Below are 23,015 nucleotides of genomic sequence, written 5' to 3'. Positions count from 1 at the left end.
CCCAGCAGACTCACAAGCACCAGTGTTACTTCTCAGCCCCAGAGCTCACTCTTGCTCCTTTTCCTACCTGGCGCCGAACCTCTCATAATCAGGAAACACCCTGGAACCCTACAGCACAGTCCCGCTGCTGCCTCAGATCTCACACTTCTTTCTAGTGTTGCCAACACAACTACCCCGACAGCTCTTGTGACCCTCCACTGTCACCTGCAGCAACCCTCCAACTCCAAGGTACTACAGCTGCTCTCTTCAGCCCTAGAGCACCCACCAGGTACTTCAAACTTTTTTTTTTTAACATTTTTTAACCCTGTAGAGTTTCAAGAAGATATGAAACAGCTGGTTCAGGCTGCAAGAATAGTGCTTCTAATCATAAAGAACTCAACCACACATCAATAAAGAATCACTTTCTTTACATTAACGTGGTGATGACACTGTGGTAAAAGAACTACAATCTTTTTATGCAACTCTTAAAATAATGAGAAAAAAGCAACATGCTTCAGAGGAAAAAGCCTCTGTATGTCTGTAGTCAGGATTTACTTTGCCACAGAGGCAAGGAGGCTAGAATCTGTTACTACTAGATGTGGAAGAACTGGCTTTACCTGCTAGCGTACTGAGACATACTCTTCCATGTGTCTACAATGTGTTTGTCTGCAACTATGCATTTTAAAACTTATGCTTTGTTAAGTAGTCACTGAGCTAAGATTTAAAAAAAATCAATCATATCATTTGTGTTTTGAAAATTGAGGGAAATGATCTCTTAGAAACTTATGCATTTTTTGAGAAATTTATGAGGCTTTTTTATTTTTTGGTTTTTAATTTTTATTGCAATTTTCAACACCCCAAATCAAAAATAGAAACAAACTACAGGACCCCCCCCCCCACACACTTTAACCCCCCCCCCAAACCGAACAGTAGTCTAATCTGCATTTCTAATTGTGCGCCATGCCTATGCTTCATCCTAACTTCACCTATGTGAATGCCTACCTGTCAGTATGCATTATGGCATATACGTGAGTGCTTACAAAATAGAACTTTGCTGGTATGCTAATCATTTACACACATTCTTGCTGCCTCACTTTGGGCTGCTCCTGTACCCCCCCCCCCCCCAACCTGTCTGTGCATACTTTTTATATGAGTTGTTCTTTACCTTAAATGTTTAAAGTTCATTAAAGAAGCTATTGTGCCTAAAGGATACAATAGTTGTTCCATCACGTCCAAAGGATCAGTCCAGACAAATGGCTTTTGACCATCCGCCAGCAGGTGGAGATACAGAACTCTAATGAACTGTGTTTCATAAGCTCCTGTGCATAGCAACCAAGCCAGTATTCTCTATCTCCAGCAGGCGGGATAGCAGCTCCTGTGCGCTGTGGTGAGTTCTGTGTGGCCTCATGTCCTGCTTGCAGTTTCAGTTGAGTTTTGGGTTGAGAATATCCTGTGCCTCAGGTGTAAACCTAGTTGTCTAGGTCCCTTCCTGATCCCCCATTGACACTTCCTACTTCTTTATCTCGGTCTTCCCTTCTCTTTTTCTCCTGCCTCCATCTAAAAAATAAAAGCAGCCACTGCAGTTCTTTTTGAGAGCGCTTGTGCTGTAGGAAGATTGTGGGGCTTCAGTGCCTTGAAGGGATGAGACTGGCTGTTTTCTGTGAGCATATTTATTATTCTCTGTGACTGAGCCTAAGAAGTCTTGTGTACAATGTGGCTACCAGCTCCTGCACGCTTTGCTTTACTTCTGTGGACATGCTGCTTTTGCCTACTTTGGCCGTCAGTATTCCATCTCTGGGAGTTCAATCCGGCCCAGCTCCAATGGTGGTTTTGGCGGGCTCAGTGCTAATGGCTCCTGTGCTTCGCAAGGCTCTGGTGGCCATTTTGTCATCTGGTTCCATATCCACTACTGTGTCCTGGGTTGAAGTCTCTGCCCTGCCGTTTTTGCCTGAATTTGTTCTTTTATTACATCAGGCCTTTTTATTAACATCAGCTCAAGCTGCCTCTCCTTCTTCCCCTCACATTACTTTTGAGGTGCAGCTTCCTAAGAAACAAAAGATTTACATTTTGCATGATTTGGAGAACGTTCCTCATCAGGACTAAGAGGAGGTTTTACCTGTATATTCTGACTATCCTAGTTCTGCTGCTGGCCCTTACTTGAACATTTCAGAGGCAGACAGGGGTGATGAAGACAACCTGTTGTAACTAGGCTGTTTTTGAGAGCAGAGTTGTGTCTGTTGATCATAAAATATATGGGTTTTAAAATATTTCTTCCCCTTATTCTCAGTCCTCTGGTCCTGCTCCATCTATAATGTCAGATACTAAGAGACCTCCTGTATCTTTCCATATTCATGAGGCTATGCAGGAGCTTATTGCAGCTCAGTGGGGGACCCTGATCCTAACCTATGGGTGGCTTGCGCTATATCCAAGTTGTATCCTCTTCTGATGTCTGATTTAGAGCAGTTTGCTGTGCCTAATATGGATTCCCTTATTATGGCGATTATTAAATGTACCACTATCCCTATTGAAGGCGGCACTGCATTAAAGGATATGCATGACCACAAGCTTGAGGCTTCCTTGAAGCTTGCCTTTCAACTAGCTGCGTTAAATTCTCAGACAGAAATTTCTTCTTCTTTTGTAGCCAGGGCTTCTTTATCGTGGATTCAACAAGTGTCCACGTTGGACTCACCTCCAGACTTTCTTCCTACTCTAGAGGCAGGGTTACATAAGTACATAAGTAATGCCACACTGGGAAAAGACTCAAGGGTCCATCGAGCCCAGCATCCTGTCCTCTTTAGCGGCCAATCCAGGCCAAGGGCACCTGGCAAGCTTCCCAAACATACAAACATTCTATGCATGTTATTCCCGGAATTGTGGATTTTTCCCAAGTCCATTTAGTAGCGGTTTATGGACTTGTCCATTAGGAAACCGTCTAACCCTCTTTTAAACTCTGCCAAGCTAACCGCCTTCACCACGTTCTCCAGCAACGAATTCCAGAGTTTAATTATGCGTTGGGTGAAGAAACATTTTCTCCGATTTGTTTTAAATTTACTAAACTGTAGTTTCATCGCATTCCCCCTAGTCCTAGTATTTTTGGAAAGCGTGAACAGACGCTTCACATCCACCTGTTCCACTCCACTCATTATTTTATATACCTCTATCATGTCTCCCCTCAGCCGTCTCTTCTCCAAGCTGAAAAGCCCTAGCCTCCTTAGTCTTTCTTCATAGGGAAGTCGTCCCATTCCCGCTATCATTTTAGTCGCCCTTCACTGCACCTTTTCCAATTCCATTATATCTTTCTTGAGATGCGGCGACCAGAATTGAACACAATACTCAAGTTGCGGTCGCACCATGGAGCGATACAACGGCATTATAATATCCTCACACCTGTTTTCCATACCTTTCCTAATAATACCTAACATTCTATTCGCTTTCCGAGCCGCAGCAGCACACTGAGAAGAAGGTTTCAGTGTATTATCGACGACGACACCCAGATCCCTTTCTTGGTCCGTAACTCCTAACGTGGAACCTTGCATGACGTAGCTATAATTTCGGTTCTTTTTTCCCACATGCATCACCTTACACTTGCTCACATTAAACGTCATCTGCCATTTAGCTGCCCAGTCTCCCAGTCTCGTAAGGTCCTTCTGTAATTTTTCACAATCCTGTCGCGAGTTAACGACTTTGAATAACTTTGTGTCATCAGCAAATTTAATTACCTCGCTAGTTACTCCCATCTCTAAATAATTTATAAATATATTAAAAAGCAGCGGTCCTAGCACAGACCCCTGAGGAACCCTACTAACTACCCTTCTCCATTGTGAATACTGCCCATTTAACCCCACTCTCTGTTTCCTATCCTTCAGCCAGTTTTTAATCCACAATAGGACTTTTCTTCCTATCCCATGACCCTCCAATTTCCTCTGTAGCCTTTCATGAGGTACCTTGTCAAACGCCTTTTGAAAATCCAGATACACAGTATCAACCGGCTCCCCTTTGTCCACATGTTTGTTTACTCCTTCAAAGAATTGAAGTAAATTGGTCAGGCAAGATTTCCCCACACAAAAGCCGTGCTGACTCGGTCTCAGGAATCCATGTCCTCGGATGTACTCTGTAATTTTGTTTTTAATAATAGCCTCTACCATTTTCCCCGGCACCGACATCAGACTCACCGGTCTATAATTTCCCGGATCTCCCCTGGAACCTTTTTTAAAAATGGGCGTTACATTGGCCACCCTCCAATCTTCCGGTACCACGCTCGATTTTAAGGGTTTTCCTATTTGTCAGATGTTCTTTATGATATTCTCTGAACGTCATCTAAGGCTATGGCCTTTGCCATTTTGGTGCAACGTTAGCTATAGTTGAGGTACTGGGCTGCTGATGTGGCATACAAATCTTGTCTGGCGAAGTTGCCCTTTCAAGGGAACCTACTCTTTGGTGTGGATTTGGAGAAGATTGTTAAAGACCTAGGAGATTCTAAGGTCCAGTGGCTACCTGAGGACAAACCTAAGCTTTATCTCCGGGTGGCTAAGTCTCTCCTTCTTTGCAGCCCTCGCAATGACGGGGTCGAGGTTCCCACTTTGTACATAGACTTAGGTAGGTGTCTTTCTTAATTTCACAAGGAGTGGACCACAATTACGGCAGACAAATGGGTCCTCGATATCATTCTCCATGGCTACTAGCTAGAATTTTCAAGGCCACTCACATATCTTTTCATGCTGTTCCCTTGTGGCAGCTCTGCCGAGTTGGGCAATGCTTACTACCTTTGCCTCTTTAAGGCGACTGGGGGCCATTCAGCCCATTCCTCCAGCAGAGAGGGGCATGGTTCGATATTCCATCTATTTTGTCATCCCAAAGAAAGAAGATTCTTTTCACCCAGTTCTGGATCTCAGAGAGGTGAACAAGTCTTTGAGTGCTGCACTTCCGCATGGAGACTCTTCGTTCTGTCATAGCCTTGGTCCAGTCAGGTGAGTTTCTCACCTCATTGGATCTCAAGAAGGCTTATTTTCAAATCCCAATTTGGACTCCTCACAGGAAATTTCTCTGGTTTGCGATCCTGGGACATCATTTTCAGTTCAAGGCCTTGCCACTGCACCTTGCACATTTTCAAAAGTTATGGTGGTGGTGGCAGCCTTTCTTCGCTGGCAAGGGATCCAGGTACATCCTTATGTGGATGATTGGCTAATTCAGGCACCTTCTTTATCAAGAGAGCCATACAGAGACAGTCCTGTCTCTTCTTTCTGCACTGTGTTGAGTGGTGAATACAGCAAGTGTCATCTCACCCCCACCCAGACCCTGAAGTTTCTGGGAGTGTACTTCAATACCCAGGCGGGGAAGGTTTTCCTGCCTCAGCATGGTCAGCTGAAGCTGAAAACAGCAAATTCTCATGCTTCTCTCTCTTCCTTGCCTGCGGGCTTGGTATTATGATCAGGTTCTCAGTAATATGGTGGCAACTTTGGATGTTCTGTTTTGGGCAAAGTTCCACACGCAACCTCTAAACTCTGTTGAAGCTCTCCAGTCTCAGGGACTGGTGCCGTGGACACCTGAAGCCAGATGGAGTCTGACTTGGTGACTTCTCCCTTTGCACACTCAGGCAGGGTTGTCCTTACAGACTCACAGTTGGTGTGTTCTCAACTTTGATGCAAGCCTTTTCAGATGGGGAGCCCATTATCTTCATCACTTTGCACAGGGCCGCTGGTCGAGAGTGGAGGCTTACTTGTCCATCAACAGATTGGAACTTTGAGCTGTCTGGAAAGCTCTATTAGCCTTTGCTCCTCTTCTTCACGGGAGGCCGGTGCGCATGCTCTCAAACAATGTCACAGCCGTGTCTTTCATCAACAGACAAGGAGGAATAAAGGGTGTATCTATAGCCCAGGAGGTGCGTCTTCTTTTTCAGTGTGCGGAACTGAACATTCCAATGATTTCAGCATCTCACATAGTGGGTTCACTGAACTCGCAAACGGATTTCTTCAGCAGAGTGTCTCTGGACTCTGGGGAATGGCAACTGTCAGAGACTGCATTTTGCCTCATTTTCACACAGTGGGGCCTTCCTTTTCTGGATCGTATGTCATCCAGACTCAATGTGCAAGTATACAGATTCTACAGCCGCTTCAGGGGGAAAGACTCCCTAGGAACGGATGCACTGGTACAGCCTTGGCCTTTACATGTTTCTGTCATGGCCTCTCGTGGGAAGAACATTGCACAGGATTGTGTGTCATCCCGGGAAGGTAGTTCTTGTATCTCCGGACTGGCCCAGACGTCCTTGGTATGTGGACTTCATCCGTCTTCAAATTGCTCCTTGGTTGACTCTTTCTCCACAGACGGGCTTATTGCACCAAGTTCCAGTATTTATGGAGGATCCCTTTGGCTTTGGTCTTGAGAGGCTGAGATTGAGTAAGAAGGGTTACACGGATAATGTTATTACTACCTTGCTGCAAGCCCGAAAGCAGTCCACTTCTTATTATTATTCTAGAGTTTTGAGAACTTTTGAGAGCTAGTCTGAACAGAATGGTGTTTCTCCATTTTGTGCTTTCTTGTCTCAAATTTTATCCTTCCTTCAGGAAGCATTCAAAAAGGCTTGGCTTTCAATTTTCTCAAGGTTCAGTTGGGAGCGTTGGTGTGTCATAGAGGCAGGACATTCCTCATTGGCTGCTTACCCCAATATAGTGCAGTTCCTCAAGGGAGTCACTCACCTGCGTCCCCCTTTCTACAATATTTGTCCTCGGTGGAGTCTTCAAGTGGTTCTTAAGGCTTCAGTTGGCCCCCTTTGAGTCCCTTCATTTGGCATCTATCAAAGATCTTACTTTAAAGGCAGTATCAGCCTGCCTATCTGATATCGCTGCCTGGATGTCTCAACGTCATCTGAAACTTAACATGGCCAAAACCGAGCTTCTCATCTTTCCCTCTAAACCCACCTCTCCTCTTCTTCCTTTCTCTATTTCTGTGGATGGCACTCTCATTCTCCCTGTCTCATCAGCTCGTAACTTTGGAGTCATCTTCGACTCCTCTCTCTCTCCTTCTCTGCTCACATTTAGCAGATTGCCAAAACCTGTCGTTTCTTTCTCTATAACATCAGCAAAATCCGTCCCTTCCTCTCTGAACACTCTGTCAGAACCCTTATCCACACTCTTATCACCTCTCGCCTAGATTATTGCAACCTGCTTCTCACCGACCTCCCACTTAGCCATCTCTCTCCTCGTCAATCAGTCCAAAACTCTGCTGCACGACTCATTTTCCACCAGAGTCTCTATGCTCACATTAGCCCTCTCCTCAAGTCATTTCACTGGCTCCCTATCCGTTTCCGCATTCAATTCAAACTTCTCTTACTGACCTGTAAGTGCATTCACTCTACTGCTCCCCAGTACCCCTCCACTCTTGTCTCTCCCTACGCTCCCCCTCGGGTACTCCGTTCTGTGGATAAATCTCTCTTGTCTGTCCTCTTCTCCTCTACTGCTAATTCCAGACTCCGTTCCTTTTATCTTGCTGCACCTCACGCCTGGAATAGACTTCCCGAGCCCGTACGTCTAGCCCCGTGTTTGACCATTTTCAAATCCAGGCTAAAAGCCCACCTTTTTAACGCTGCTTTTGAGTCCTAACCACTACTTACTTGCCCTGTCCCCTTTTATCCCCACCTCTCTTTAATTCCCTTACCTCTTAGTTGTTCTGTGTGTTTGTCCTATTTAGATTGTTAGCTCTTTGAGCAGGGACTGTCTTTTCATGTTTGGTGTACAGCGCTGTGTATGCCTTGTAGCGCTATAGAAGTGATAAATAGTAGTATTTCTACTTGCCATTTCGTCAGCACAGAGAGTATCAGAGCTTCAAGCTCTCTCTTGCAGGTAACCCTTTCTCCGCTTTTCTGACTTGGGAGTTTCCATATGGATAGTTCTGTCTTTTTTGGTGAAGATTGTATCTCCTTTTCATGTCAGTCAGACTATGTTTCTTTCTTCTTTTTCCAGGGAGTTCTATTCTGCAGAATGCACTTCCCTGCGACTCTTGGATGTGAAGCACGTCCTTATGTGCTATCTTACCGCTACCAACGATTTCAGGTGATTTGATCATCTTTTTGTCCTCTTTGTGGAACCCTGGAATGGTTTGCCTACCTCCAAGACGACAGTGGCTTGTTGGCTTAAGGAGGCTAGTCCTTTGGCTTACATTCTGAGGGGTAGATCTGCTCCCATGCATGTCAAGGCTCATTCTGCCAGGTCTTTGGTGACTTCTTTGGCAGAGTCTAGGGCAATTTCATAGGCAGAGATCTGGCTCATTCCTTTGTTAAGCATTACCATTAGGATGTGTCTGCTCAAGCATGCTTCCTTTGGGGCCACGGTTCTCGCTGCAGGGATATCACAGTCCCTCCCCTCTTAAGGATTGCTTATGTACATTCCGTTTTTGTAGACTGATCCTTGGAACCTATTGGAAGGAAAAATTAGTTAATTACCTGATAATTACTTTAGTCCCAAAGTATCAGACCAGAGCCCGCCCTTCTGTGATGGTTTTGGTTTTTCAGGGTTCTATGTAATTTCAGGTGTTTGTATTGTTCTGGTTCAGTTATTTTGTAAGGCACAAGTTTTGCCCTTTATTTCATAGTTCTTTTTTATCTAGAGGCTGGAGTTTTCTCTCTGGAAGTCACTGTCTTTCACTGCTTTGTTACTGAATACTGGCTTGGTTGCTGAGCGCAGGAGCTTATGAGGCACAACTCAGAGTTCTCTATCTGCACCTACTGGCGGATGGTCACAACCCATTTGTCTCGACTGATCCTGTGGGACTAAAGGAAAGAAAATTATCAGGTAATTAACTAATTTTTCTTTTATGACAACATTCAATTTGATTAGAATCTTTGCTAAGAGGGTAATCTTAGAAGATCTTTCCTAGGTTGATAGGGCAAAAAGGCAACTATATAGAGCTTATTTTCTAAAGAAATTATTCCAGCAAAGATACAAAAATTATGATTACAGTGAAGTCACAGACTTCTGTGCCTGCTCAGTAGCAGGAACAAGTATTCCCAAATAAATAAGTGCTCATTCCCATATATTATAAAATGCGTGTGTAAATCATGATTCCATGCAAACCTGCTTATGCCCGCATCACATAAAAGTACATATACTCTTGGCATCATTCTTACTTTTACATGTGAAAATCCCTTTATAAAACTAGATGCCAAACAAATTTTGGTTTCAATTCCGGGTTCAGCACCAAAACTGGTCTGAAATTCAATTTGGCCATGTTTCAGTTTCATCCAAAAATGCCAGTGCAATTTAGGCTCAAACTAAAACTCCCCCTTCCCCACCCGACCAAAAGCGCTGTCCTCCTACCACCCCTAGGCTCTCCCCGGGCATATCTTAGAAGCCCAGGTGATATAGTGGCTGCCCCTGAAGGTCTCGGCAGCTGTTTTGATGGTGGAGGTAGCAGGGGCAGGAGCGACTGGAAATTGCTCCTTCCCTGGTTAGGCCGCTAGACCACCAGGGTTTAAGGTAGGCTGGGAATGAAGAGCTGAAACCGAGCTGCAAATTTCAGCAGCAGATTCGGCTTCAGCCAAAACTGAAAAATCTGTGTTTTGTCAGTCTCTATACATTAGTTCTAAGCAAATTGGTTATTGTAATATTGTATTTGTTGGCTGTCTACGGAAATTAATGAGTAGAATACAGTTGCTACAGTATACTGCAGCACGTCTCATATTTTCAGTTTCTAGATTGAATCTGCTACTCCGCTTCTTAGGAAGCTTCAATGGCTTCCGATTGAAGCCAGGGCTCAGTTTAAATTTTGCTCTTTTGTTTACAAAGTGTTAACTGGGTTAGCCCCTTTCTATCTTATTGACTGGGCAAGTTTGCTTTGTTCTATTTCCTCTTATTCTATGCATAAATTTATGTTACTACAGTTTCCTTCAATCCGTACTCAATATAATTCTAAACTCAATTCTTCTTTATATTATCAGGCTGTAGTACTTTGGAATCTTCTGCCTCTGAAAATTTGCATTATTATTATTTGTTACATTTGTATCCCACATTTTCCCACCTTTTGCAGGATCAATGTGGCTTATATATAACTGTTAATGGCGTTAGCCGATTACAGTCTGAACAAATACATGGTATGAATGAATACAAAGTGATATTGTGGTAGAATGAGGTACATGTATGGTAGGTACAGTTGAGGGAACTAAGAGAGGAAAAGGGGGAAGAAGTGTCAGGAAATGTTTGTTACGGTCTTTGGTTGCATTGTGTCGCAAGTGAACAGGCCAGTGGCGTAGCCACAGGTGGGCTTGGGTGGGCCAGGGCCCACCCACTTAGGGCTCAGGCCCACCCAACAGTAGCACATGTTTAGCGGTAGCTGGTGGAGATTCCAAGCTCTGTCAGATGAAGACTTTCCCCCGATAGTAACAAAATTCTACTCTCCACAATACTGACACCTGCGCATGCTCAGTTTTCAATGCATGCCTGCTGCAGATTGCCAAGGTGGAAAGAAGCATTTTCCTGCCAGCTGAGATATTTTTTTGGTGCTGGTGGGGGGAGAACATTTGGTGCCCACCCACTTCTTATCTAGGCCCACCCAAAATCTGTTGTCTGGCTACGCCCCTGGAACAGGCATTTTTATATTGGGTATGCTCTTCTGAACAGGTCTGTCTTTAGTGCTTTCCGAAAATGTAGGTGGTCGAGCGTAGTTTTTACAGCTTTTGGCAATGCGTTCCATAGTTGTGCGCTTAGGTAGGAAAAGCTGGTTGCATAGGTGGATTTGTATTTAAGTCCTTTGCTGCTTGGATAGTGGAGGTTTAGGTATGATCTTGCAGATTTTGTGGTGTTTCTGGTTTGCAGGTCGATGAGGTCTGTCATGTATCCCGGTGCCTCGCCGTAAATAATTTTATGAACAGTTTTGCAGATTTTGAAAGTGATACGTTCCTTGATTGGTAACCAGTGCATTTTTTCTCTGAGTGGTTTGGTGTTGTCAAAACGTGTTTTTCCAATATAAGCCTGGCTGCTGTGTTTTGGGCAGTATGAAGTTTCTTTATGATTTGATCCTTGCATCCCACATAGATTCCATTACAGTAATCTGCGTGGCTTAGTACCATGGACTGTACCAGGTTACAAAATATTTCCCTTGGGAAGAATGGTTTCATGTGTTTGAGTTTCCACATTGAGAAAAACATTTTCTTTCTGGTGGATTTTGCTTGGGTCTCTAGTGATAGCTTACGGTCGATTGTTACTCCGAGAATTTTCAGGCTGTCTGAGACAGGGAGGGTGTGTCCTGGGGTGTTAATGTTTGTGGGTTTGTATGTATTGTATTGGGATAAGATGATGAGACAGTGTGTTTTTTCTGTATTGAGTTTTAGTTGGAATGCATTTGCCCATGAGTTCATGATGTTTAGGCTTAGCTTGATTTCGTTGGTGATTTCCGCCAGATCATGTTTGTATGGGATGTATAATGTAACGTCATCAGCGTAGATAAATGGGTTGAGGCCTTGGGTGGATAGGGTCTTGGCTAGTGGAGTCATAATGAGGTTGAAAAGGATCGGTGATAGTGGTGATCCTTGCGGTACTCTGCAGTCTGGTTTCCACGGTGACGATATGTTTGTTTTTGATTTCACTTGATATGTTCTTGTGGTTAGAAAACCCTTAATCCAATTGAAAGTGCCACCACTGATTCCGAAGTATTCTAGGAGTCTTAGCAGTATGTTATGGTTAACCGTCTTTAAAGTTAAGGCATGTTAAACGCTAACGTGCTTATATATTTCTATGGGCATGTTAGCGTTTAATGAGTGTAAACTATTTACGCGCGTTAAAAACGCTAATGTGCCTATAGCGTACCTTAGTAAACATAGCTGTAATTTTGTTTTATTTTTGAAATTTATTGTAGTTCCTAGAAAATTTTGATCTAGTCTTCTTTATGTAATCCGCAACGAACTGGTCAGGTGTTTTGCACCTGTATAATATTTATTTTTTTATTTGTTGCATTTGTACCCCACATTTTCCCACCTTTTTGCAGGCTCAATGTAGTATATAAAACTACTCTCAGACTTATTGGTAAAAAGAGCATATAGCATTTAATTTATGCTTGGAACAACCTTCCTGAACCCTTACGCCAAGCCCCCTCCCTGCCCGTCTTCAAGTCTTTGCTTAAAGCCCACCTCTTCAATGCTGCGTTCGGCACCTAACCCTTACCGTTCAGTGAATCCAGACTGCCCCAATTTGACTGCCCCTATCGGACCGACCGTTCACTTGTCTATTAGATTGTAAGCTCTTTGAGCAGGGACTGTCTCTCTTTGTTAAATTGTACAGCGCTGCGTAACCCTAGTAGCGCTCTAGAAATGTTAAGTAGTAGTAGTAGTAGTAATTTAGCAAACATATGAGCAATCAGTTCTAGTATAAATTTAAAGTATTGGCTTTTCACACACCTGTATATTTTTTTTCAGGTGACATTCTCAATGCATTAGCTAATGTGTCTGGGCGTAAGCATCCATCAACAATTCAAGCTAAACATCTAAAGATATGGCTTCCTATGATGCCTGTAGTACTCCATCTTGTGACATCTCAGGTAACCATATTAGGGTCCTGGCAAAAATTTGATCTCTTATTAAGATTTACTTCAGTCTCTTCATTTGTTGCTAAATTAAGCTACTGTGCTATTCTTTTCTGCATGCTGGACACAGGCATCCTGGGGCAGCATGAAGAAAGAGCCATGGAAGCTCTCTCTCTCTCTTTTTTTTTTTATGTGTGTGTGGGGGGTGGGGGGGGGGGGGGATGGATTAAGCTCATGCATTTTTAAGGTATGTTACATTCTGGTACATAAAGTATTTCCCTGTCCCCAGAGAGCTTATAAGCTTAGTCACTTTATTTACATTTTTGTAAAAAAGTAAAGCTTTGGCTATTCCTTTCACCTTGTGCCCTATTGCACTTAGGGCCATTGCAAGACCAGAGCACTCTACATGAACCTCATTTTTTCTTCCCCTGCCACCTTCAGCAAGGAGGCTGTCAGCTAAATGAAGAAGCATGGGGCTTCAGCACATGAATGCATTGAAGGCTGCTTTCTCCCAGCCCTTCCATAACAGGAAGTCTGCACTGGAGTAGGCAGGAGCACAGCAGATCTTCAGGAGTGCACACGCATTTACCAGCATGTGTAGCAGGAGCAGCCATTTTAGAAATATACTCTTAAATGGAATGGCATGGACCTGGCAGTTTCCACGTGATTTTGCTACTTCCACGTATAGTTGCTCCATTTTACAAATCTACATATATAATTAAGTAGTGAGGCTGCAATTTTATAACATGTAGCCCTGTGCTTCCTTGTTTAGCTGCCAGCCTTGCCTCCAAGTTCCAGCTGTTCTACCCACTGCAGATTGGAAAGGGCAAATATGGGGGCTTCTATTTGCTGTTGCACCCACCCTCCCCCACCCCGGAATCTTGGCACTCTACATGACTGTTTAGTTTGCCTAAATGGTAGCACTGGCCCTGACTATGCTGAATTATATTGTGACTAATGGAACCATGCCCATTTCCTTAACAATGAAACGGGCCCTAGGAAGGCTGTCATGTAAGCTTTTTTTTTCTCTCTCTCCCCTGCCCTGCCCTCCCCTCCATGTCCAGCGATTCTCCTCTTCTGTGCCTTCCCATCCGTGTCCCGCAATTCTCTCCTCTACTGTGCCCATCCATTCTCCTCTGCCCTTCCCTCCCCTTCCCTTCCTCCCTCCCCTCGATGTCCCACGATTCTCTCCTCCCCTCGATTTGTACCTGACTGGCTGGCGCTGGCTTCCGTTACGTTCGTAACATCGCCTCCTGACGTCAGCTCGCCTCCAGCGTTCCCTTCCCTCTCACTGTTCCGCCCTCTGACGTCATTATGTCTTGACGCGAGGGTGGGACAGTGAGGGGGAATTGAATGCTGGAGGCTGGCTGACGTCAGGAGATGTTACGAACCCAGGCAGCCAGACATGGAACATTGGAGGTGTATGTATATGTTTTATTACATATGTATAAAACACAAAAAAAATCCAAAGTTAAAGGAACCCCTACGCACAGAGAAACCAAATCCAAAAGTAGGGGTGGACCAAGAAAACTCTTGCAGCCAGATAGGTAGTGTATAAATCTTTATTTGGCACCACTCATGTATCAAACCCGACATGGGGCCGTGCTTTGATGGTACACACCTGCCTACCTCAGGGGTCACACACTAAAAACAATAAAGATAATGGATATAATAATTTGCACCTCCAACATTCTATGTCTGGATGCCTGGGTTCATAACATCCATTCCCACTCATTGCCCCGCCCTCCTGTCAAAACATAATGACATCAGTGGGCGGAACAATGAGGGGGAAGGGAATGCTGGAGGCGAGATGATGTCAGGAGGAGAGAATCTCGGGACATCGAGGGGAGGGAGGGAGGAAAGGGAGGGCAGGGCAGAGGAGAATTGATGGACATGGATGGGATGGGAGGACAGTCATAGGCGCCCCGTATAAGAGGCTTGGAGAGGCTAAGCCTCCCCAGGCCAATTGTGACCTTCCCCTGGCTGCTGGCCCCCCAAACGCCTGGTGCAGCAGCGCTGCAGCCAGGCAGCTCTAGGACGGTCTCTGCTCCTTCCCGCCCTCAGCTCTCCGTTCCTCCCCCCCCTTGCACGTGTTTAACCCTTTTACTTTCAGGTGCAGTGATGACAGTGAAGAGGACAACACAGCGGGCTCACCTCCAGCTTCTTCCTTCCCTCACAGAGTGTCCCGCCTTCTGTGATAATGCATTTCCTGTTTTCGTGAGGGCAGGACACTATGTGAGGGAAGGGAGAAGCTGTGTTGTCCTCATCACTGCCGTCGCGCTTGAAAGTAAAAGGGTTAAATGCGCAGGGGGGGAAGGAATGGAGAGGGGGGCTGTCATGGAGCTGAGGGAGGGCAGGGAGAATCGCTGGACATGGATGGGAGGGCAGGGGGAGAGAAGAGATGGCTGGAATTAGAGAGGAGGGCAGGGGGAGAAGAGATCACTGGAGAGGAGGGGAGGGCAGAGGGAGAGAAGAGATCGCTGGACAGGACAGGAGTGGAGGGCAGGGGAGAGAGGAGAATTGCTGGACATGGATGGATGGAGGGGGCAGGGGAGAGAGCAAATTTGCTGGATATGGATGGATGGAGGAGAGGGCAGGGGAGAATGGATATTTGCTGGACATGGATGGATGGAGGAGAGGGCAGGGGAGAATGGAGAGTTGCTGGACATGGATGGATGGAGGGGAGGGCAGGGGAGAGAGGAGAATTGCTGGACATGGATGGATGAATGGGGGCAGGGGAGAGAGGAAATTTGCTAGATATGGGTGGATGGAGGAGAGGGCAGGGGAGAATGGAGAGTTCCTGGACATGGATGGAGGGGAGGGCAGGGGAGAGAGGAGAATTGCTGAACATGGATGGATGAATGGAGGGGGCAGGGGAGAGAGGAAATTTACTGGATATGGGTGGATGGAGGAGAGGGCAGGGGAGAATGGAGAGTTGCTGGACATGGATGGATGGAGGGGAGGGAAGTCAGGAAGGAGATGCACATGGATGGAGGGGAGGGAAGAGAGGAGAAATGCTGGACATGGATTGAGGGGAGGGAAGAGAGGAGAAATGCTGGACATGGATGGAGTCTGCGTACTCTTTATCTTTTAAAAAATACTATAAATAAAAATCACAAAAAAGAAAGATTAAAGCAAAAAAAAAGCATAGATAAAACAATCCGTATCTCATACCCCTGAGCATATTACTCATTATACACCCTTCCCAATTATTACTTAACATGACAGAACATTTCTCCTAACGGTTCCCTTAAAAACATAATCACCATTACATGATAACCTTGCTAGTGCCCGTTTCATTTGTGTGAGAAATGGGCCTTTTTTACTAGTAAATAAATAAAACATTAAAATAATACAGCATAACAATCAGGAGCTTAGCCGAGATTGGGTGGCAGAGCCGGTGGCGGGAGGCGGGGATAGTGCTGGGCAGACTTATACGGTCTGTGCCAGAGCTGGTGGTGGGAGGAGGGGCTGGTGGTTTGGAGGCGGGGATAGTGCTGGGCAGACTTACACGGTCTGTGCCCTGAAAAGGACAGGTACAAATCAAGGTAAGGTATACACAAAAAGTAGCACATATGAGTATCTTGTTTGCCCAACATGCAGGTCTTTTTCTGCCGTCATCTACTATGTTACTATGTATGTTACTATGTAAATTTAGTACAACCACAACTATGTGTAATAACGCAAAAACATATTAAGATGAGTTCAATAAAAACATATAGTATTACAAAAACAGTTGTGCAGAAGATATCTAAACAACTGAGTAGACAAAAGGGCATATCAATAAAAATGAAACCAACCAGGATGAATTGATAGTGAGTCAGTGCAAGATGAAAATGACAAAATGCCAAAACCCATGTATGTCAAAACCAAAAACAAACAAGAATAATTATATCAATAACAAAGATGTATAATGAAATTAGATTGTACCATCATAGAGAACAAAACTAAAATATACCATCATAAAGCACAAAAATAAAAAAACAAAAAAAAACTATAGCAAAGATTGTTCTGGAGTTTTCTGGCCTTTTCTTTTCGGTCTGCTTATTTCTCTGAGTTTCCACTGACAGTTGCAAGACAGGAATTTCTGGCTGATTACAAACACAGATAAGGGCCCCCTCCCCCATTGTTAGGGCAACTCAACTGCCTGGTATAACTTGTTACAAATATAATTTACTGAGTAGAGGTGTGGCAAGGACCCTATCGCAGGTCTCCTGTGTATTTGTGGGGTATCTGATTGGTCCCAGGGTAGGGGAAAAGTGAGTGGGCATCACAGACCTATAAAGGTACTAAGCATACAAAGAGACTCTGGAATAGCCCGGCTAGCAAGAGAAGCTTCATATCGTTGCCAGAGTCTAATTCCCTGGGGTAGTGAGTAATAAAGATTCCTTTCTTTCTAACTTAGTCTGACTTTTTCTACTTCTAAGAATAGCATAGCCAAACATAGCCATTACAAGATGCCATCCACTGAACAGATCTCCAAAAACATGAAAATAAAATATGAAAGCAAAATATACATAAATGTGTATATGTATGAATACTAAAACATTGCTACCGAAAAATACGTAAACAAAAATGTCAAGAAAGATAAAAAAAAAAACAAAACTATATACACATAAAGATCATACCTCAAGCACCAACCTATTTCTCTTTCCCACCTTTAAGACTCATTGTTCTTCTCATAATGCTTCCTCATCCATCTCTAGACTTTACTCCTCCCCTGCTTCAGTATTCATGATTTTTCTCCTGCTGCTGCTGGCTATGGCATATTTTTAGAGTCTGGGAATAGGAATATGAAACACTGTCATTGACTGAGGGGGTCACTGATGGGAACAAGGATTAGGAGATGTATGATAGGAAGAGTGGAGGAGTGGCCTAGTGGTTAGAGTGGTGGACTTTGGTCCTGGGGAACTGGGTTCGATTCCCACTGCAGGCACAGGCAGCTCCTTGTGACTCTGGGCAAGTCACTTAACCCTCCATTGCCTCAGGTACAAATAAGTACCTAAGCCGCATTGAGCCTGCCATGAGTGGGAAAGCGCAGGGTACAAAAAAAAAAAAAAAAAAAAAAAGAGATGGACAGAGTTGAAGAACGGAACATAGGAGCTTTAAAATGCCCAGTGTCGGAGGTCACGTGATGCGCTAGGGGGCTCAGGACGTGTTTTCTGTGCTCTCTGAGGCTCCTCCGTTAATCTTCACCAACTAACTGATTAAAACTTAGAATTTCGGTCTTAACTTGACAGCGGATCAACAAGAACTCCTAATGGATAAATTTGTGGAACCGCAAATCAAAAGCCTACCCACTAGAGGCGCGAAGAAGGAAAAAGAAAAAACCAAAGCGCTGAACGGTGACGAGGAACATGCCAAGAGCGATAATGCTACTTTTACCCCGAAGCAATTAAAGCAACTTACGGAGGCGGTGGGGCTAGCACTGGCTCCAAAATTTGAACAGCTGGCGTCCCAGATCGTTTCGTTGACGGCCTCACAGGCGGATACCACGGGCCGCACAGGAGAACTCGAGCGACGTGTCTCGGAGCTGGAGGACAAGTGTATATCTAATGCGGCACAGGTGAAGAAACAAAATGGCACGATCGAGCAACTACTAGCGAAAATCGATGATCTAGAGAATAGATCGCGCCGAGCAAACCTACGAATTGTAGGGCTCCCAGAGTCGATTGGAGACAGATTCCTAGCCACGGAGTTAGAGCAGTGGCTGAAGAGAGAGTTCGCGCTCTCGGACAGCATGGGCCCATTATGCCTCGAATGGGCTCATCGTGTGGGGCGCCTTCAAGATGGCCGCCAGGCCCCACGAGTAGTCCTTGTTAAAATCCATAACTACCTACACAAGGAGGAAATCCTGCGTGGATATCGGCAGAAGAGGGAATCAACTAAATATGATGGAAGGCTGATCCGCATATTTCAAGATTACTCCACTGCATTGCAGGAACGAAGGAAACTATTTAACCCTATATGTCAGAAGCTACATGGGCAGAAAATTAAATTTATGCTTCTTTACCCCGCGGTATTGAAAATCAAGCAAGGCAATGGGTGGAAAGCATTTAATAATGCGGAAGAAGCGCACAACTTTGTCCAACATCTAGATACTGCACCAGATAGTGGGCTGGAGGCCGCGACCGAGACCTGAAAGTCAACTCATGTGTGCAACTGGAGTAAAGTGAAGGTATTGGTAGAGGGTGAGAACTTAGACTCTATAAAGACTGAGACATTGTGATTGTTGGTGTGGAGGGACGGGGGGGCCTCTAGCATGGAAGTGACCTTTATTCAACTGCTAGACAGGAGAATATGGTTCTTGGATGGGTAAAAGAGAAAGGGGGGAAGGGAGGAAAGAGGGAGGGGGGTGGGGAACGAGGAAGGGAGGGAGGGGTGGGATTCTCTTCAGGAATTACACAAAGGATAATAGAAGGGCAGGCTGCAGTCAACATTTATAGCTATTGGAGTACAACATTCCCCGGGGGGAGGGGCTGGGCCTCCTGGGGTTTCCTTACGGTGAAACGTCAACAAACTTCACAGATTAACTTAACCCCATAGGGTCCCAGTGAGGCTGATGTCTTGGAATGTATCTGGGATTTCTTCCCCGATTAAACGGGCCAAGATATTAGCCCAGCTGAAGCGTCACAAGGTCTCAATTGCATGTCTCCAGGAGACGAAGTTGAGTGATAAAGAACATGAGAAGCTAAAACAGCAATGGGTGGGAGAGTGCTTTTACTCATCATCTGGGGTAAAAAGAAGTGGTGTTGCGATTTTGATTAGGAGGGGTGTCCTGTGCCAGCCCAAACTGATATATAAAGATCGGGAGGGTAGAGTGGTCCTGATCCGCCTGACAATGTTCGGACAGCAGTTGTATTTGTGTGCGGTGTATGGACCAAATGTATATTCACCCCTGTTTTTTCAATCTCTGGTTTCCCTGGGCCTACGATACTCTGATGCACCCTGGGTGTGGGCGGGAGATTTCAATCAGGTATTGGACCCAGAGGTGGATAGATCCAGGGGAACCCTGCGAAGTGAGAGAAGGGGAGAGAGGGGGCTATCGGCTCTGTGCCAGTCCCTAAATTTAGTAGATCCATGGAGGCTGTTTCATCCATCCACAATAGATTTCACTCACCAGTCTAGGGTTCACCATTCGTGGTCTAGGCTGGACTATATTCTGGTGCAACGTCCCTTGTTCTCTCAAATTACTCAGGCTGAGATAGGCCCTATGGAAATCACTGACCATTCCTTGATCTGGGCAGAATTACAGTTCAATGCTCCCGGGGAACAAACACACTATTGGAGATACCCCGCTTATTTACATAAAGACAAAAAATTTAATGAATATATAAGGACTCAGTGGGAACAATACATCCTAAACAATCAAGACTCCTGTGATTCCCCAATAATTCTGTGGGAAGCCTCGAAAGCAGTTTTGCGGGGGGCCATCATTGCATATATGAGTGCTAGAGTAAAGAGACTAGCTGCGGGAATAATTAGACTAGAACGCACCCTACGTTCAGTAAAGGCACAATATTTGCAGAACCCCTCTTCGGAAGCGAGTGATTTACTGTCCTCCACGAGAGTTGCTCTGAATTCCTTAATCCACGAGCAAACTCAAAGGAGACTAACAGTAAGGGGATTTAATTACCGTAGATATGGGAATAAACCCGGAAAACTGTTAGCACAAATGGCGAGAGTACGTAGTCAGAGAAAATTGGTCGCATCAATATTGACTCCCCAGGGGGACAGGATCCATTCTACAGAGGGGATTGCTCAGGTGTTCCATGACTATTTTTCTAGATTATACGCAGGTGAGGGAGAATTCACAGATATGGCGGTGGAAGACTATCTGGTAGATGCGGGGTTCCCCCGCCTTTCCCCCCTAGCCCAGAGAGTCCTCACGGGACCGTTGCGGGCACAAGAGGTCCAGAAAGTGCTGAAGTCTCTCCCCCTGGGCTCCGCCCCGGGTCCAGATGGGTTTTCAGCTGAATACTACAAAACTCTGCCCCCCCAGTTTATAAGCACTTTTATTGACTATTTGGAAGAAGTGATAGAACGAGGAGAGCTACCCTTGGGGAGCAATGAAGCTTTAATTACCTTAATCCCAAAGCCGGGCAAGCCGAGCGATAGAGTGGAATCATACAGACCCATCTCTCTTATTAATGTGGACCTTAAAATCTTGGCCCGGGTCTTAGCAGATCGGTTAGCCCCCTGTATGAATACACTGATTGGGGAGCACCAAGTGGGATTTATGAGGGATAGAAACTCAGTTCTCAATGTACGTAAAGTTCTTTTGACAATTGCGCATTGCCATGCCAAAGATATTGACCTGCTGCTAGTCAGCCTGGATGCCGAGAAGGCGTTCGACAGAGTGCGGTGGGAATATTTGTTCCAAGTACTATCATACGTGGGAATAGGAGGCTGGTTTCTAGAAGCAATTAAAGTACTGTATAGAGAGCCTGTAGCCAAACTTCTGATTAATGAAACAAGGTCCCCTCCACTGCGGATCAGAGCTGGTACCAGACAAGGATGCCCCCTCTCCCCTTTATTATTTTTATTATATGTAGAGCCATTGCTGCGTACTTTAGAGAAAGATCCGGATATATGTGGGGTGTCTCTCCCGGGTCAACGGGTAAAGGTCCTATCTTTTGCGGACGATATCCTAGTAACTTTGACCCATCCCCAGCGGTCTCTCCCTAGGGTCATGGCCGCCATTGACGAGTTTGGATTGTATTCAGGGCTTAGTTTGAATCTGCAGAAATCCACAGCACTCCCATCTAAAGCAGAGATTCAGTTGAATTGGGAGGGCCCTTTCCCCTTACAGTGGGCACAGGAGGAGGTGACTTACTTGGGGGTAAGGATTCCTATGGATTTGCACTCATTATACTCACGAAATATGGTACACCTGAAGAGGCGGGTGGCCCGGTCCCTCCAGGGCTGGCAGGACCTCCCAGTCTCATTGATGGGTAGAGTAGCACTCTATAACATGGTCCTATTCCCTGTGTGGATATATGCTTTCCAAACCTTGCCTATGTTTCTGACCGCTAGGGATGAAAAATGGTTGAAGGCAAAGTTAAACTTATTTTTGTGGCAGGGGAAACGGGCGCGCATGACCATAAACAGAGCCATCCTCCCAAGAGTTAAGGGGGGACTGGGATTGTTGGATCTTCGCTTGTTCTCTGTGGCAAGTAACATGCGCCACATATCGGACTGGTTTAGATCCACTGACCACTTCTCCCTCGCAACGGCAGAGACTAGCTGGTTGGGTTCCCTACATTTTTCAAATTGGCTACATCAGGGTCAGAGACCACCCTCGAGTTTGGGAATGGCGGGCCCAGTGCTTTGTCCGTTACGCCAGGCTTGGAGATGGTTATGTAAGTTTTTTAGTCTTAACAAATCGACCTCTCCTTTGCTATCGCTACGGGGTAACCCGGAGTTCCCAGTGGGAGACACCTCTAGAACATTCCGTGAATGGGAGGCCAAGGGAATTTCCTTTCTGCATCAGGTGCTAACAGATAAGGGCGAGATTAAACTGCTTCCTGAAATCAGCAGAGAGTTTCATTTACACAGGAAAGATACATTTGCATTTTTACAACTCCAACACTATGTGCACTCTTTGCCCAAGAAAGACTTATCCATGGAAGTGTATGAATGCTTTAATTTAATGTTTGGACTTGACGCACGACTACGGATCCCCTTGAAGTACTTTCATGCGCACTTGAGAGACCATCTGCATTCTTCGGATTTCGACCAGGTGGCACAGCAGTGGACAGTGGAATTGTCTACACAAATAACCCCGGAGATCATTAAGACTATCTTGGCTGGAGCATATAAATTGACTGAAAATGTAAGCTGGTGGGAAATCCAGTACAAGTTTATTTTTCGCCTGCACATCTCTCCCAGGAGAGCATTCCGGGCCACTTTGTGTGAATCAGATCGCTGTCGCAAATGTGGGAAAGAAAATGCCCATTTAGGTCACATGTTCTGGTCTTGCCCTGTTATTCAACAATTCTGGATAGCCTTGGCATCACACGTCTCGTCTATGTGGCAGGTGAGATGGCGACATACTCCCACTCAATTATTTGGAGACTATACTATACAAGGACAATCTAAGCCAGGCTTACGTGCCTTCTTACATAGATCTCTATTGATGGGAAAAAAACAATCTTACAGCACTGGATGACATCGGACACCCCCAATATAGCCCAATGGCGTTCATTCATGATTTATATGTGCTCATTCGAACGCAGTGGGATTGCAGACTTGGCAGGGACTAAGGGAGACCTCTTTTGTACAGCCTGGGCACCCTTTTGGGACACATTGACTTCAGTAGCCCGCAGCAGAATCTTAAATTCCTGAAGATGGGGAGGGGGGAGGATGGGGTAGAAATGGGAGGGGGGGGGGAGGGGAGAAAATGTTGAAAATGTTGAAATCTTGGTACTTGTATAAGAAAAGACGGGCCAATTTCGTACTTGTAATTTTTCTTTTTTCATGACTTGTGTCCTGTTATTGAACTTTATGTTAATAAAGATGAGTTATTAAAA

The 23,015-nt window shown here is 45.2% G+C and overlaps 1 protein-coding gene across 1 annotated transcript in view; it reads left to right on the top strand.

Annotated features, from left to right (window-relative positions):
- Positions 1-23,015, top strand: part of ULK4 (unc-51 like kinase 4) — a gene marked incomplete in the record, with an annotated part of 1,752,451 nt that overhangs the window by 1,120,797 nt on the left and 608,639 nt on the right. The window contains 1 exon segment of the mRNA XM_030209369.1: positions 12,377-12,498. Coding sequence (XP_030065229.1) covers positions 12,377-12,498 — 122 coding nt within the window.

The sequence above is a fragment of the Microcaecilia unicolor genome, chromosome 1 (genome assembly GCF_901765095.1).
Source record: "Microcaecilia unicolor chromosome 1, aMicUni1.1, whole genome shotgun sequence".
NCBI classification, from domain to species: domain Eukaryota; kingdom Metazoa; phylum Chordata; class Amphibia; order Gymnophiona; family Siphonopidae; genus Microcaecilia; species Microcaecilia unicolor.
Note: the sequence above shows the minus strand (reverse complement) of the source record. Positions and strands in the feature narration are given on the sequence as shown.